The 14003-nt window shown below is 38.1% G+C and overlaps 1 protein-coding gene across 1 annotated transcript in view; it reads right to left on the bottom strand.

The window, feature by feature from the left end:
- The window catches only part of LOC107551348 (homeobox protein Meis1), a 64002-nt gene extending 50329 nt beyond the window's left edge, over positions 1-13673 (bottom strand). Inside the window, exons 1-7 of the mRNA XM_016232922.1 lie at positions 13028-13673; positions 11463-11683; positions 10195-10336; positions 9929-9979; positions 9442-9492; positions 8384-8530; positions 507-618 (exon numbers count right to left, since the gene is read on the bottom strand). Of these exons, the coding sequence (XP_016088408.1) occupies positions 507-618; positions 8384-8530; positions 9442-9492; positions 9929-9979; positions 10195-10336; positions 11463-11683; positions 13028-13039 (736 nt within the window). The 5' untranslated portion in view covers positions 13040-13673. The remainder of the gene's footprint in view (positions 1-506; positions 619-8383; positions 8531-9441; positions 9493-9928; positions 9980-10194; positions 10337-11462; positions 11684-13027) is intronic.
- Positions 13674-14003: the final 330 nt, after the last annotated feature.

Raw genomic sequence — 14003 nt, 5'->3', positions numbered from 1 at the left:
AACAGAACGCATAAAGCTCCATCAGTGTAAAAGCTCTTTTGTTAGACTGTCATCACCAGCGGCTTTCTTCAGACACCCTGTCCAGATGGGCCCAGAGGAAGGTTCATTAATGCAGTCTTATCATAACCAGCTGATGGACCTACGCCACATGACCAGCCAGCAGCGGCCTAAACATCTGCTTTAACTCTCTCCATACACATGCTCGGCTTCAGATGGTAAGCTGGACACATCTGCATAGTCAGTGACATTTCCATAGAAGCATACTTACTACACTGCTCTCTTGACTGATTGGTCGATGCTTCAATCAAGTATTGTGCAACTAATCGTTGTCCCGTATTTTCTACCTAACTGTGCTAGTTTCTGTCCTATCACTCTGTGGTCTCTTTAATAAACTCAAATCAATATTCCTTGCCCTTTTATTCATTTAATTGATAAGTAACTGTTAATGACAGGCTGACTGTACATTATCCCTTTCATATGCATCATAGGGTGTCTCAGATCCTTACCTTGTTCGCTGCTGTTGTCACCGCTGTGTGATGTGTGTCCTCCGCTGGATGGTCCTGGTGTTCCTCCGGAGCGTGTAGATGCTGTATCGTCATGGTCTCTGTTCCATGAAGTCTGTGCGGAAAGGAAGAGAGAGACAGAGAGGGAATAAGGCACACAATCAGGCATCAGATCACAGAGAAACACACACAGGCTACAGTCCCATGCTACAAAGACAGCTGGCTTTATCAGATGTTCCTCATTTAATTGTTTTTCAACCTCTTTCCAGGCCCTACAACCTCACATGACAATTCAGTCAGCACAGTTTACAAGAACGATTGAACCAAACCCTGTCACTGAGCATTCTAATGACGCCACACAATCACTGGCTTCCTTATACACATTTCTCATTTCACAGAGCAGAATGCACAATTGCACTATTTTAAAGAACACACACTAGACTGTAAGTAAAAAACATTGTATTACCAGTGACAGGATATCCATAGTCCAGAAACGAAATATAAAAACAAAGAAAGAAGAATTAGCAATAGCAGCTAAGATGTGCATGCTTGTCCATTCACATGCACTAGCTAACTTGAGATCTCTGAATACAACAAGAGCCAGTCAGTCACCACTCTTATATCCCAGAGCGAGGGAGGGAATAAGTGTGTGCGTATGTGTCAGTTCGCTGGCCTAGCGAATCAAAATGAAATCAAATAAGAGCCATTCTCCTTCAAGTTGGGAAGAGGAGGAAGAAAAAAACAGAGAGAAATCCTATTGACAATTAAGCTTAGGTGTATAATAAAGAGAAAGTGTCAGCTGTTAGGCGGATGGTATGTGGCAAATGGAGCAGACATGAGGATAAAGAGAAGTGGACGGAACAATGGCGAGCCGGGGCCTGCACACACTCAGCCCCATGCAGGGTCTACTTGTACTATAGAACAAAACAGATGTTGCCTCTTATCACTGGCTGCCTCCACAAAAGTAGCAGGAAAATATGAGATGAAGGCCACAGCATCTTTTCTGATGTAAAAAGCGTATCAGAGATGAGAATTCTGGCCCAGAAAATATATTTTGTGTTTTTAAATGCAGGTTTTGACATGAATATTCACAGTTCTCAGGATTTAAACACGTGCTAAATGTAGGTAAAATACTGTATTCTTACTGAAACTATAATCCAAATATTACATAAGCAAATGAGTAGAACTCTGGGAATGAATTGCTTTCGATTTCTGTGGAAATCTATTAAGGGTTTTGCTCCACAGATTGTTTATTACTACATATATGCACAAACATGCTTGTGAAAAAAAAGTTAAATTATTATCATAAAAATATGTAACCAATGTATAGAGAAATGAGAATATTCTTCTCTTTTATTTATATGGTACTCTTTGAATTAAAACCACTCAAAATATTTCTAGGTAAAAAATAAAATAAAATTCTCAAACAATCCAAAAAATCCAAAATTCTGAAACAATCCAAATTGCATTTTATAGACTTGCCACAAGTCTCCTAGAAACCTCAGGCATAATAGTGCCAGCCACTCCAGATATGCTTTTTTTTTTTAATATCCAGGGGGAAAAAATGGTGTATTCTGCAGCATACCAAAAGTATGCCGTAAGAGGTAATCTAGAACACATGCCCAGGGAGCAAACAGTTAAAACTGAAATTGCCAGTTTCTACAACCCTTTGTAAAAGAAAGAGAGAGAGAGAGAGAGAGAGAGAGAGAGAGAGAAAATGGAGGGAACTTGTTTATTCAGAGCTTTGTGGAAAAGAATGGTACAGCACCCTGGAGACCGAGAACCCCAGAGCCTCCATACGTAAAAGGATGTTTTTTAACGCACAACAAATCCCACTCGAAAATATAATTAGAACGAGAAAATAGCAAACTATTGCATTAACTGTAATTGAACAAAAGAGCAGCGGGGCTTGTGGGAGGCTGCCGCTCGGCCCCATGGGAATGGGGGAGGGTCTCGTCCGAGGGTGAGTGACATCTCCAGGGTGCACTCGAGTCTATTTATAACTGCCCCAACAATCTCATCCACCACAGATCTAACAACTAATTAATTAAAAAAAAAATGTCCAAAACGCAGAGCAGTCCACCAGTGAGCAGACACCCGGAGGAAACCACACAGGCGCATAAGCGAAGGAGTAAATATGTGGGCCAAAATGAACAGCGGGTGGAGGCGGTGTAGATGCAGATGGTTACGAGAGAGATGAGTGCCGTGGCGGAGAGAATGCTGTCCTGCTGCACACAACAACACACTTGATATATTCACTGTCCCTCTAATGAGCTAGCTAGGATTTATTCAGTCGTTTTCTTTTTTTTTGGGCTTCGTCCCCTCCCCCTCCACATGTTTTCTCTTCCCTTGCTCCTTTTCTCTCTCCCTCCTCGTGTCCTTCTCTCTCTCAAGTGCAGGATGTAGATTAATTCAATGCTTAATTGTTTAGTAAATTCAATTTTCCACATTCTATTCTGCATAGCTTTAGCTAAAGTTCTTAAATCTGCAGTGCGTAGCCCAGGGAGCAGCGTTTGTCATCTGTGCCTTTCCCTTTTTTCTTTTTTTTTCATTACCATTTTCTTCCTCCACCACTTAATTCGCCATGAAAAGATTTTCCTTGCTGGAAATTCTGATTCTGCTATGATCGGTGAGGCATTCCAATTCATTGCATTTTCATTGTGTTGGGTCTTAGATGGAAGCTCTCTTTCTCTGCACATTATACACGCACTCATGCAAAGAATATTGGGCTTCCAATTCATTTATAATAATAAAGAAAAATGTTTCAGGTTACTGTAGACTTCACAGGGGAAAGAAAACTCATAAACAGTATATGTTTACAATTCCATGCCACAGTGACTGCTCTCTCTCACTCCCTTTTTTTTTTTTTAACACAGACCCACCAGTGTCACATTGTACTATTTTTGGTTTTGGCTTCATCTAGATAGCACAACAAAATGGACTGAGACACACACACACACACACACAGAGTGAGAAAGAGAGAGAGAGTTTTTATATGCCTCATCAAACAAGATTAGCAAGGACACTTGAACAAGCTCACTAAAATACTCAAGCTCTGCTGGGAAATACTTGGGAAGCACAAGATTCACACATGAACTTTGCCCAGTGGATTGCAACCAAAAACTAAATCTGTTCAGGACACTTGTTTATTTGTTTACTCCGGGCTGTTGATAAGGCTGAGATCCTCAATGTTGATAACAGACCACGTGGCTGTTGGTTCAACTCTGTGCAAAAACATTAAGGCTTCTTAAATGAATGGATGTGGTAATGGCATGCACAGAAACACACAAAAAAGGAGGGTGAATGCTAGAACAGTCCAATCCCCCAAACACCTCCTTTAACAAATCTTACAAAGCAAAATTGGGGAGGGGGGAATAATTGCTGAAAAAAAAAATCTGCTTGGATTTGGTCTACAGAGAAAGCAAAATCTCTTAAAATGGCCTGTGGGTGAGATCTCGTTTAAAAACCAGTAGAGTCACCCTTAATGGCACTGTAGGATAATAACACATCTCCTTTAATTACAATAGCTTTCACATCACTGGCTTAAAAACAATTCATAGTGTGATCCTCAAGCATAATTTCTTAAAAATACAATGTTGACCATTCTCTTAGACAAATTATGTTTAAAAAATATGGAATTGCAAAGAAGTTTAACTATGGAAAACTTATCATTTTGGGGGAAAGTTACACACAAGCAACATTATATGCTTATATATATATTTATATATATATATATATATATATATGAATACGGCAATTTTTTTAAACAATCTCATGAACTTAACTCAGAGCACCTCTTTAAAAAGAGCAGTTAACTCAATGCATAATGCCTGTTTTCAATGTAACTGATCGAAGTAACCACAATTTGATATTCCCGTGCCAGGGTAAAATAGTCACATGTCTGTTCTTTATATCACTTGTTGAATCGTTGACAGCAGCCAACAGTTGTCAAGATAAAGAACGAGGGATCTCACCTTCTCATTACTTTAACAAAGACTATGATTATAGCACAGTAATAATTTCAACAGTGCCCAACTAGTGTACTATCAAAAGAAGCAAATAATCTACACTTAAAAAGACAATACTTTTGGTTCACAAGAAAAACAAAAGCACGTGAAATATTACTTGACTAAAAACAGAGTGACTAAAAACAGATTTTGTACACTCGGTTCTCATTCAAAAGTGCAAAAAGATGTTTTCTTGAGCACAAGTGATACATTCAACAGTGAGGATATAACAACAACTGAAAGAATCTCTCATGACAGGGAAACAGTGACATTATTTATGCAACGCTTTAAAACAGGCCCATATATTCTCATTCACTAAAAGCTGAGCATAATACAAAAAAAAAATAATAATGCAAAATTATATTTTGTTTCACAAATTATTAAGCACAAAAACAAGGTAACTTCTGGGTGGCCTCTATGCAATACATTAATAACATAGCTTACTCTGTAATAACACCCTTAGTTTTTAAATTGGCCCTGAACAAAACAGAAAGGAAACTGCAAACAGAGAAACTATTCAGCATTTAAATTATTTCATCCCCTCTTCAGGCCGCATGGAATAATCTAAAGAGCCCTCGAGTACTGAAGTCTTAAGCACTGCAGAGGTTTTCATGGCGTTGAGTTCATTAGCAAATGGCAGTGCCTCTCTGCAATTAAAGACAACTGTGCAAACGCTGCAGCCCATGGAAATGCATTCAGACTCTTTACTTTGCCTTCAGTGAGCGTCAGCACGGAGCAAATACGTCATAAACAAGTTGCCATGAGCCAGCCCATCGGAAAACAAATTAGCCTGCTTTGCACTGAGGCACAAGAAGGCAATAAACATGCCGAAACAAAAGATAAAGTCAGCACTCTGACGACATTTAATGTATTTGTTGGTAAATGTTGTATCAAAATCAATCATTCATGACTAATTTCACTTAACTATTTCTGTAACACAGCACACTTTTTTATTTTCAAACAAGAATAGTAAGAAGAATATATCATAAGAGTGATTCTTTAACTAGGATAACTTTTTTTGTACCCTAGATTGAGAAAAGAAAAGAACTCAAATATTTTTAAGAAAACTATTTTTCATAAGTTGTTTTGTCTTCTTGATAATAAATGCATAAACAGTGTTAAATCAGGGAAATTCTATTTTGTACTACTTCCTAAGAACGTAAAATTAATTTAATAATTCTAGTTAATTTATAATCTCAATTAACGTAATGTTTTATAACAAAGAATGGTTGTCAGTTCTGTTGTCATTACCATCACACAAATCATTTTAGAGTTTTTATTTATTTATTTATTTATTTTGTTAGTAGTAGTAGTAATATTTTAGTTTCAGGTTGAATGAAAATGCCATGTGTTTTTACCAATCCAGTCAGTATTTTAATTCAGAGATGACTTATCCAACTTTCTCCAACAAGTCAGTGAAACACATTACACGAATTATACATTATACAAAAATACACTTGAAGTTTGATCAAGCTTGTTATTTTATAAGTATTCCGGTATGAAGCATAGTTTATAAAGTTTAACCATTATACATGTATATATTTAGACACTAGCCTACTACAGTGGCGCTCATATTGTTTAATATTATACTACACTTAATACTAATAGCCTATGTAAAACTATTTTTCCCCAGTAGTGTAGTAATTACTTAATGTGACGTGGTAGCTGTCAAACAACCAAAAACTTGATTCTTCAGAGTGAAGACCGCAGTGAAGGGGTTAACTAGCTGCTAACTATTCCCTCCGCTCATATGGCCGCGCGTTTATCAGGCAGTACAAGGAAAACAACGTGATCCAAACTGGCTGGGCCGCATTCACCAGAGTGAAGAGAGAGAGAGGCTCTGACTTTTTCACCCTTGAGCTCTGCCCCTCTTTCTCTTCACTCGATACTTGCAAAACAATGCTAAGCCGGAGTTGAGACATTATTGATACGATGCTTCGCTGCACGGAGGACGAAAACACAGCACAGCGCTGGACCACGGAGTTTAATAAATTCTATGTATATTTCTGATTTTCTTATGCTGCAGTATTCCTGCTGGAATAAATTGGCCTTTGAATAAATGAACCGCCTCTCTCCCTCTTGTTAACATTGTTGAGAATTTGCACAAAGGAGATTTTTTTTTCCCAGTCCAATTCAACTTTATGCCCGAGGGCATATATTAAAAATACATATGGAACGAGATAATGCATGAGCGACGCAAATTCGTTAGGGATGTCACCGCCTAGCAAGCTCAGAAATGTAACCACAAAAAAATGAGATGTGAAATGCATATAGGACCTAAAGTCAAACTTTAACTCTGTAGCTGTTATCCAAAAACCGCCCATACGTAGGCTATCTAAACTTATTTTTAAATGTAGAAACACTTTTATTTTAAGTGTTAAATCTCTCTTTGCAGCTCATCCAAATTTAAATGAGAACATTTCTAACCTAGCGGCATTTTTTTTAGGATTCATAATCAAATAAAAACAGATTCTACCTCGCATTAGCAAACTTCTGAAAAGTTGGTCAGCTTACATTGAGGAATCAGACTTTCATGAAGACGTAAATATTTAATACTTAACCCTAATATTTGGGTGTTACATGTCAAGAAAAAAATATATAGGACATGTCTTCATCTTAAAGTCAATTAAAGATCTGTATTCGTGGCCTCCAGCAAAGCATAAATTGTTCTTATCAAGTTATATACCTACGTACCCAGGGGTCTTCATATAAGCCTAATTTATTTTTATCGCTTAAATTCATCTCTGCTCAGTAATTCATGTATTCAAAAATGTTGACACGTGCTTTCTGATAGAGTTTTGTTCAAAGAGTTATAAACAAAATTGGCATTATGCTAGTTAATGCTTCCTTTGAATTCGATGCATTATCTGTACAGATCCGCGCATTAACATAATCATGAACACAGCCGAGGTAGAAAAGACTAAAGCAGCCAAAGGTCGTTTTATTAAGAGTCCCTGTTTGGTAATGAATGGGACAGGGTTTTCTCTCCCTCATATAAAACTGGTGGCCGACGCAGTCATTGGAAAGCTACAACTGGTCAATGCTTTATTCGATCACTCAGCCATATGGAAGATGACGGATTTAAATTATTTAGCCTAATCGCTTCATTACTTTTTATGCTGGTGAATCTGCTAATCCCCTTAATATGACCACTTAATTTTTCCCCAAATCTTATATCATTATATTTAAAATAGATATATACATATTATGCAGCGTGTCCAGATGAAAGCATTGAACAACGCGTAATAGTTGAATTAAAAGTGCGTTAGAGTTGAAGAACGTCAAAGGATCCACAAGTATGAGCTGCCGCACATTAAAAAGGCACAGAGGAACAGAATTGCACACATTTTCCAATAAACGCAAAATACTGTATGGCACAGTACTAAAACACGACGGCGCTGCTTATGCTATTCAAAAGGCTGAGAGTAGAACGCTGCGTTTAAGCATTGTACGCACTCGTCTGAGGAAAAAACACTGACAAGGCAACTAATGAAGCAGAAAACCAAAGCACCAAATCTCTAAATGTCTACTATAGATATGTCTCCACTTGGTTCTTGATAGTAATAGATACCACAGATAGCCCAACCGTTTGGTTTGGTTAAATGAAAGCGGGCGAGAGAAAAGAAGAGGGAAAGGACTAAATTAAAATCGACAAGAAACAGGTCAAGTTTATGGCAATGCTTTCACGAGCTAATCTCCTCGGGTCAGTTCCGGGATCAAACCGTAATGAAGCAATAATGGGCCACATTATTCCAAATTTTTCAATCCGATGGAATTTAAAAGCCTTAATCGTATGCAAATAACGGCGGGGCAGAGAAAGTGACCCAAAAGACGAGCTGAATGGCCAGAAAAGATATGGACTCCTGCACGTACCTGATCAAGGGGCCCCGATGATCTTGTAATTTCTTCACTGTCTGATTTTGATCCTCCTTCTCTGTCGTCTATAACCAAGTCGATGGGCATCTTTCCCTTCAAACAGCTGATGTACCGATGACAGAAATTGTCACAAAGTTCATGTACCTATAGATAAAAGGGAAGCAAGGAGGGGGGAACAATCACAAAGGGTCATCACAGCGAACTGACAAGTGCATCCAGAACTCCTATTGACATGGAAAACCTCTCCCAATGGCCTTCTCTGATAGCTATCAGACGCATCCAGAATGTGAAATAACTTTACTCCCTCTCAAAATAGAGATATCGCCGAAAATTGACACTGACAAGACGACTCACGGGCTACACCGTATTCAACACCCGTGTAAAATTCATCTGCTCCCGGGGTTGTGGCCATTAGAGAGATGACCTGTTTGACTGACATTTAAGGTAAACTGTTTAATTTCGTCTAGTTATTTCATTACCGTCTCTTTACAAGGGAATAATATGGCGGATGACATTTAGTGGCGAGGGGAGAATTCTTCATTTATGGCTGAATGCTCAAACTATTGCTTCGCCGTGTTATCTGAACACACATATCATGCAAATATCTGGAGATTTGGAGCCAATGGATGTGTATTCAATACTGTAAAACGATATGGTTTGGCGATAAATCACTTGATAGCCCCACTCTCGACGTGGAAACAGGTGTTGACAAAATTCCTCCAAAGAGTATTGCTGATAACAGATAAGCGCGCAAAACGTGCCATTAACGTGGTCGACTGTATTCCGGAATAACGATAGTCAATATAATAGAATAAATGAACAAAAAGCGCTTACGACTACGTTAGGTGGCACAGCGTGCAGAGAAACATTGAAATTACTGCTATGAAATATCTGTGGCCGTGGTGGCAGGTTGCATTGTAATTAAACTCGGAGGAGAAATAGGCAGCATGATTGATTTTGACACTAATTACAACAGACCAGGAAAAATACATTTATGCAGATGAGGCCCATAGGTTTGAAGAGAGGACCGGCCAATTGGGGTAAACTTGGATTACCTTTTCGAGCTCCAAAAGATGAAACCGTAAAACTTGAATGGCTTGTATCATCTGGGGAAAATTGACAATGAATAAAAAAGTTCACTTTAAATGTGACAAAATAAACAGGCCCAAGACAATTACAAACAAATTAAGTGATTTATGACATTTTGGATCATTTCTGACTTGAGATCCCTTTCTAGACAATGCACTGCAATTAAGTCCAATTATACTTCATTTATGAATAATTTATCACTTTAATCCATGTTTTAATGAGAGGGACGTGTGTCCTCCGCCAACATAAAGCGTTAATGCTAAAAAACAATTAGCATAAAAAATTGAACCATAAAATTCCATAAAATTGAAAAAAAAATATCCATAGCGAATAGCAATGCCATCAAGAAATCAGACAATTCTGTCTAAAGAACACTTTCTGAATATTTTATAAAAGTTATACATTAAAACTCTTGGAGGCAAATACAAAATAATAATACTAATTTGCACTCACCAAATTATCCAGCTCCGGATTTGATGAAAATAGCGGCTTTTCTGCTCGAATCTGAGACGATATGCATGTAAATAATTTAAAATTGTGAGAGAGAGAAAAAAAAAATTCTTAAAAAAAATAAATAAGTAAATGTAAAAGCATTAATTAGCCCGTGTGTGGTTTTTTTTAGTAGTAGCCTATTATTTAAAGTTACAGAGAATACGTCAACGCAGCAACTACACAATAAAACATGGAAAAACTTTTTGCGCCATAAAACAGTTTCTGACCTGTTTTGCAAACACTGCTATATCCTCATTGAAAGACTCTGACGAACACACATCGCCCCCAGCCACACCGGGCTCTCGAGGTGTGCAAGTGGCTAATTCACATTTCTCAAAAATTAGTGCTAGAAGTGGGAACAGAGGGTGCCTGGAATTAAAAAAAACACAGAGGTCAATGCGGGGAAAGCTCTGGATTAGCACATGACATTTTATAAGAGTTTACAACTCCTTCTCGGTGTATAAGCGGTCTCTACTGGAAGCTTTAGAACAATCTAATTTGCATTTGAGAAATTTAGCTTTAATTAACTCTTTTTAATTTGTCACCAATCAAAAGTACGTGCGTACCACTGCGCCACGATCATATAGATATGAAGTGTTTACTCGTACGTTTATGTCGATTAGTGTGTTGTCACTTACATTATAACGAGCTTTATACTTGTGTTTAATACTGTGTCAGATCACATGTAACTTGAAATACAACAGTCAATATAAACAGTGGGCTACGAGGTCACAGCATCTAAGAAATGCTCACGTTGAGTCTAGGCCAAGCATGCAATTTAACCATGGTTCAAATAGTGGGCCTATATCTTGTGTAAATGTTTAGCGACGTATCTAATTCATAATGAATGCGAGTAAGTTCTACGGCGCGTTCTGCGAATAAATTGCTGTTTTAAACGACAACAACATTTATACCCAGCGCTGTGATGAGAACCCTTGTGCTCCAGCAGCTTTTGTATGCTAGGCGCATTTGGAGTAACTCCGCACATCCAGATATGTTTGCACATTTTATGAGCTATGTGGAAAATATCCTTTATGGTTGTGTGAGAGTGTTCATTGTAATTCATTGTAATAAAGCTGTCCAAAAATGCATTTTATCCATTTAACTAATAACTAGGCCTGAAGTTTAAACAATTAAAAAGCTATAGCTTAAACATAACATACATATCGATGTTTTATGCGCAATCGTGTTTTTTAAAATTCAGTATTTATCAACTTTAATTTTGAAGTTTAAAACGAAATATTAGTAAGATTTTTAAAACAAACTAATTAAAAAAAAACGCTGTCACAAAAAGAAAGGCAAAACGAACAGTCAGACGGTGAACTAATATAAAAGTGAGAGGAGAAAACTTTTAGAATATAAGTAACTTTTACAAAGATTAAACATGCATGGCGCCCTAAGTTCTCAATATGTTTTACAGAAATTATTGCAGGTCAAATAATGTGTTACTGGCAAAGTTAATCATAAAGAATATGTCTTGGCTATCTACACGTACCCGTAAATGGAGTCTTTATCTCTTTTTAGAGCGTCATTGACGGATGAGCCCATGCTGGGCGGCATGGCGTTGGCGTGGGCTGTGTGCGGGTACTGGTGGGAGTGGAGCTGGGGCCCGTGGTTCAGGTGAACAGCCTGCATGGATCTGGCGGCGTGCGGGTCCCCGTACATCGTGCTCGGGATTCCTACTCCGTCCATCCCATAGTGGGTTATATCTTCGTACTGCACACACACACACACACGAAGGGCAACATTCCCATGTTGTCACTTTTACCTCTTACACAATATATACATAGGAAAAAAATACACTAAAAGAAAATATAAATCGAATATTCTCGGACAAAACAGTATGGCTTTTGCGAAATGAAAACACTTTGTTCTGGTATTACAAAGTAATTAAATATATCAAGTGTACAAGCAGACTATCTCGTGGTTTTAACCCTAAATCCAAAAAGATGTTGCAAAACTCAAAAAAAAAAAACAGACTGAAACAGACAGACTTAGAATACAGCGTCGGACACATCAACATCGACTACTGAGCTACAGCTTTATTGAGATCATCACAAAAAAATATCACACGACTGAGCAGTGTTGTGTTGTGCCACTTTTTATGTGAATTTTTATTTTTACAAATGCAACTGAAGTAATAAGTAATGTCATTTGCATGTAATAACTGTGTATTATATAGATTATTATACCCTACTGTTGTCAAACTAAATTAATTACACACTAGTTCAATATTAACATACGTAGCACTTTTAGGATTAGTCTAATTAAACACTAATTTACATTGTCCAATCGTGCCTAACAGTTCAATGTAATATTTGATTAGTTTATTTAAAATAATCAATGACATTGAAAATTTATCATAATTATTATAAGTTCCATGATATTGCAGGGAAAGTGTGATGAGACCATAACACATTTCAAATCTAAATCTAGAGAGTGTAAGCAAGACAGCAGGGTGCTACATCCACCATCAAAAGCAAAAGGTCGGAGAGTTGCGTTGAAATCTACTTTGTGATTGTTTACATTTGATTACAAATGCAAAGAAAAAGTGGCCAACCCGTAAATGTCAACTTTACGAGTTAAAGCGCACAACTATGTTTCATTGTAATGCTGTTTGAAAAAAAGACTATTTTGTATAGAATATATAAACAATATAGCTGAGTTGAATTTGTTGAACTCCCTAATAATATTCCTGAACAATGTATTATCATATCATGTATTGTAATAACTTTTAGTTATGAGAGTTGAACTAGTCCAATAGTTTTAAAGTTTTTTTTTTAAATTATGTGTCCTCATGACGAAACTAAAGAAACTTAAACAAATGCAGTGCATATAGAAAAACTATGGTTAAACAAAAATTAAGAATTGCTCCCTGTCAAATGTAATTAGAAAGTATGCATGCATGAATGTGAGCGATGCAAAGTTGAATGTTACAACAAAACTGGTAGGCAAAAGAAGAGAAAGTTTGACTGCGAGTCTGAATGTCATCGGCCACGTTTCAGTATTTCCAACTGCATTCAACAATACGGAGTCGAAGAAACTTTTCGGGATACGTACCCTCTGCGCCATCGCCCTCCACACTCCCTCGGCTTCCTTTTATCAAAAATATATCCCCTATGAGGCCAGGGTGAATAGGAAATTAGCACGCAAATTCCAAACGTGGGATATGTTTTCCCAAAAAATCCAACTGCCTCTTTCAAGCGAGCGATGAAGCCAGTCCTTCACCACAAGTTCAGCCAGACGCGTTCAGCGAATAGGTCCCCTTCGCTTTCTTTCCCGTGGACAGCGACAAGGATCGAGCAAAACCTTCTTTTCCAAAGCAGTATGAAAATAGCCCCTCAAACAAAACTAGCGCATCTCATGGCTTTTTGCCACTCCGGCTGTCAATCAATCAAACGCGAGCTTGTCAAAGTGCTGAATGAATGATGATCCTCTGCGCGCTTCCACTGGTTAGCACCCCTAACGAGAATACTACTCAAATGCACAAAAAATGAAGCTCTCTCTCGTTTCTTTGATCACTCTCTTCTCCTGAGTTGATTTTTTATGCAATAGCTTCTAAATGAGATCAAGAGGAGGTGGGCTGATAATTCTGGCTTAGTTTTTTTCTTAAAGGAGCCACGATCGATGCTGCGAGCTGCCTTTCCCCGTTTGTGTACAATGAGTGTGTGTTGAACGCGGCTCGAGCAGCTGAATCTGGACCAGACTGCTGAAACCCGGAAGTAGTGGTGGCCATAACAGGTCGCGTCTTGCACAATGCAATGGGCCACATCAAGTTCCAGCCAAAGCAGGGGGGTGAGATGTGTGGGAAGCAGAAAAGCGCAGACCACTACTACCACGATTCAACATGAACCGAGCTCTGACACGCAGAGACCGCGCTGTGCTTTAGGTTGCACTGCGCTCGAAGACACGCAACGCAATCTATAAAGTCATGTAGGTGTTTATATAAAAACAATGCTTTAAATATAGCTACAGATGGAACGTGGGCTCTTTCACATCAGTTCACTCTCAACACACTGTTTAATATCACTTCTGA

The sequence above is a fragment of the Sinocyclocheilus grahami genome, unplaced genomic scaffold (assembly GCF_001515645.1).
Source record: "Sinocyclocheilus grahami isolate Dianchi unplaced genomic scaffold, SAMN03320097.WGS_v1.1 scaffold421.1, whole genome shotgun sequence".
Lineage (NCBI taxonomy): Eukaryota > Metazoa > Chordata > Actinopteri > Cypriniformes > Cyprinidae > Sinocyclocheilus > Sinocyclocheilus grahami.
This window is presented reverse-complemented; position numbering and strand designations above follow the sequence as displayed.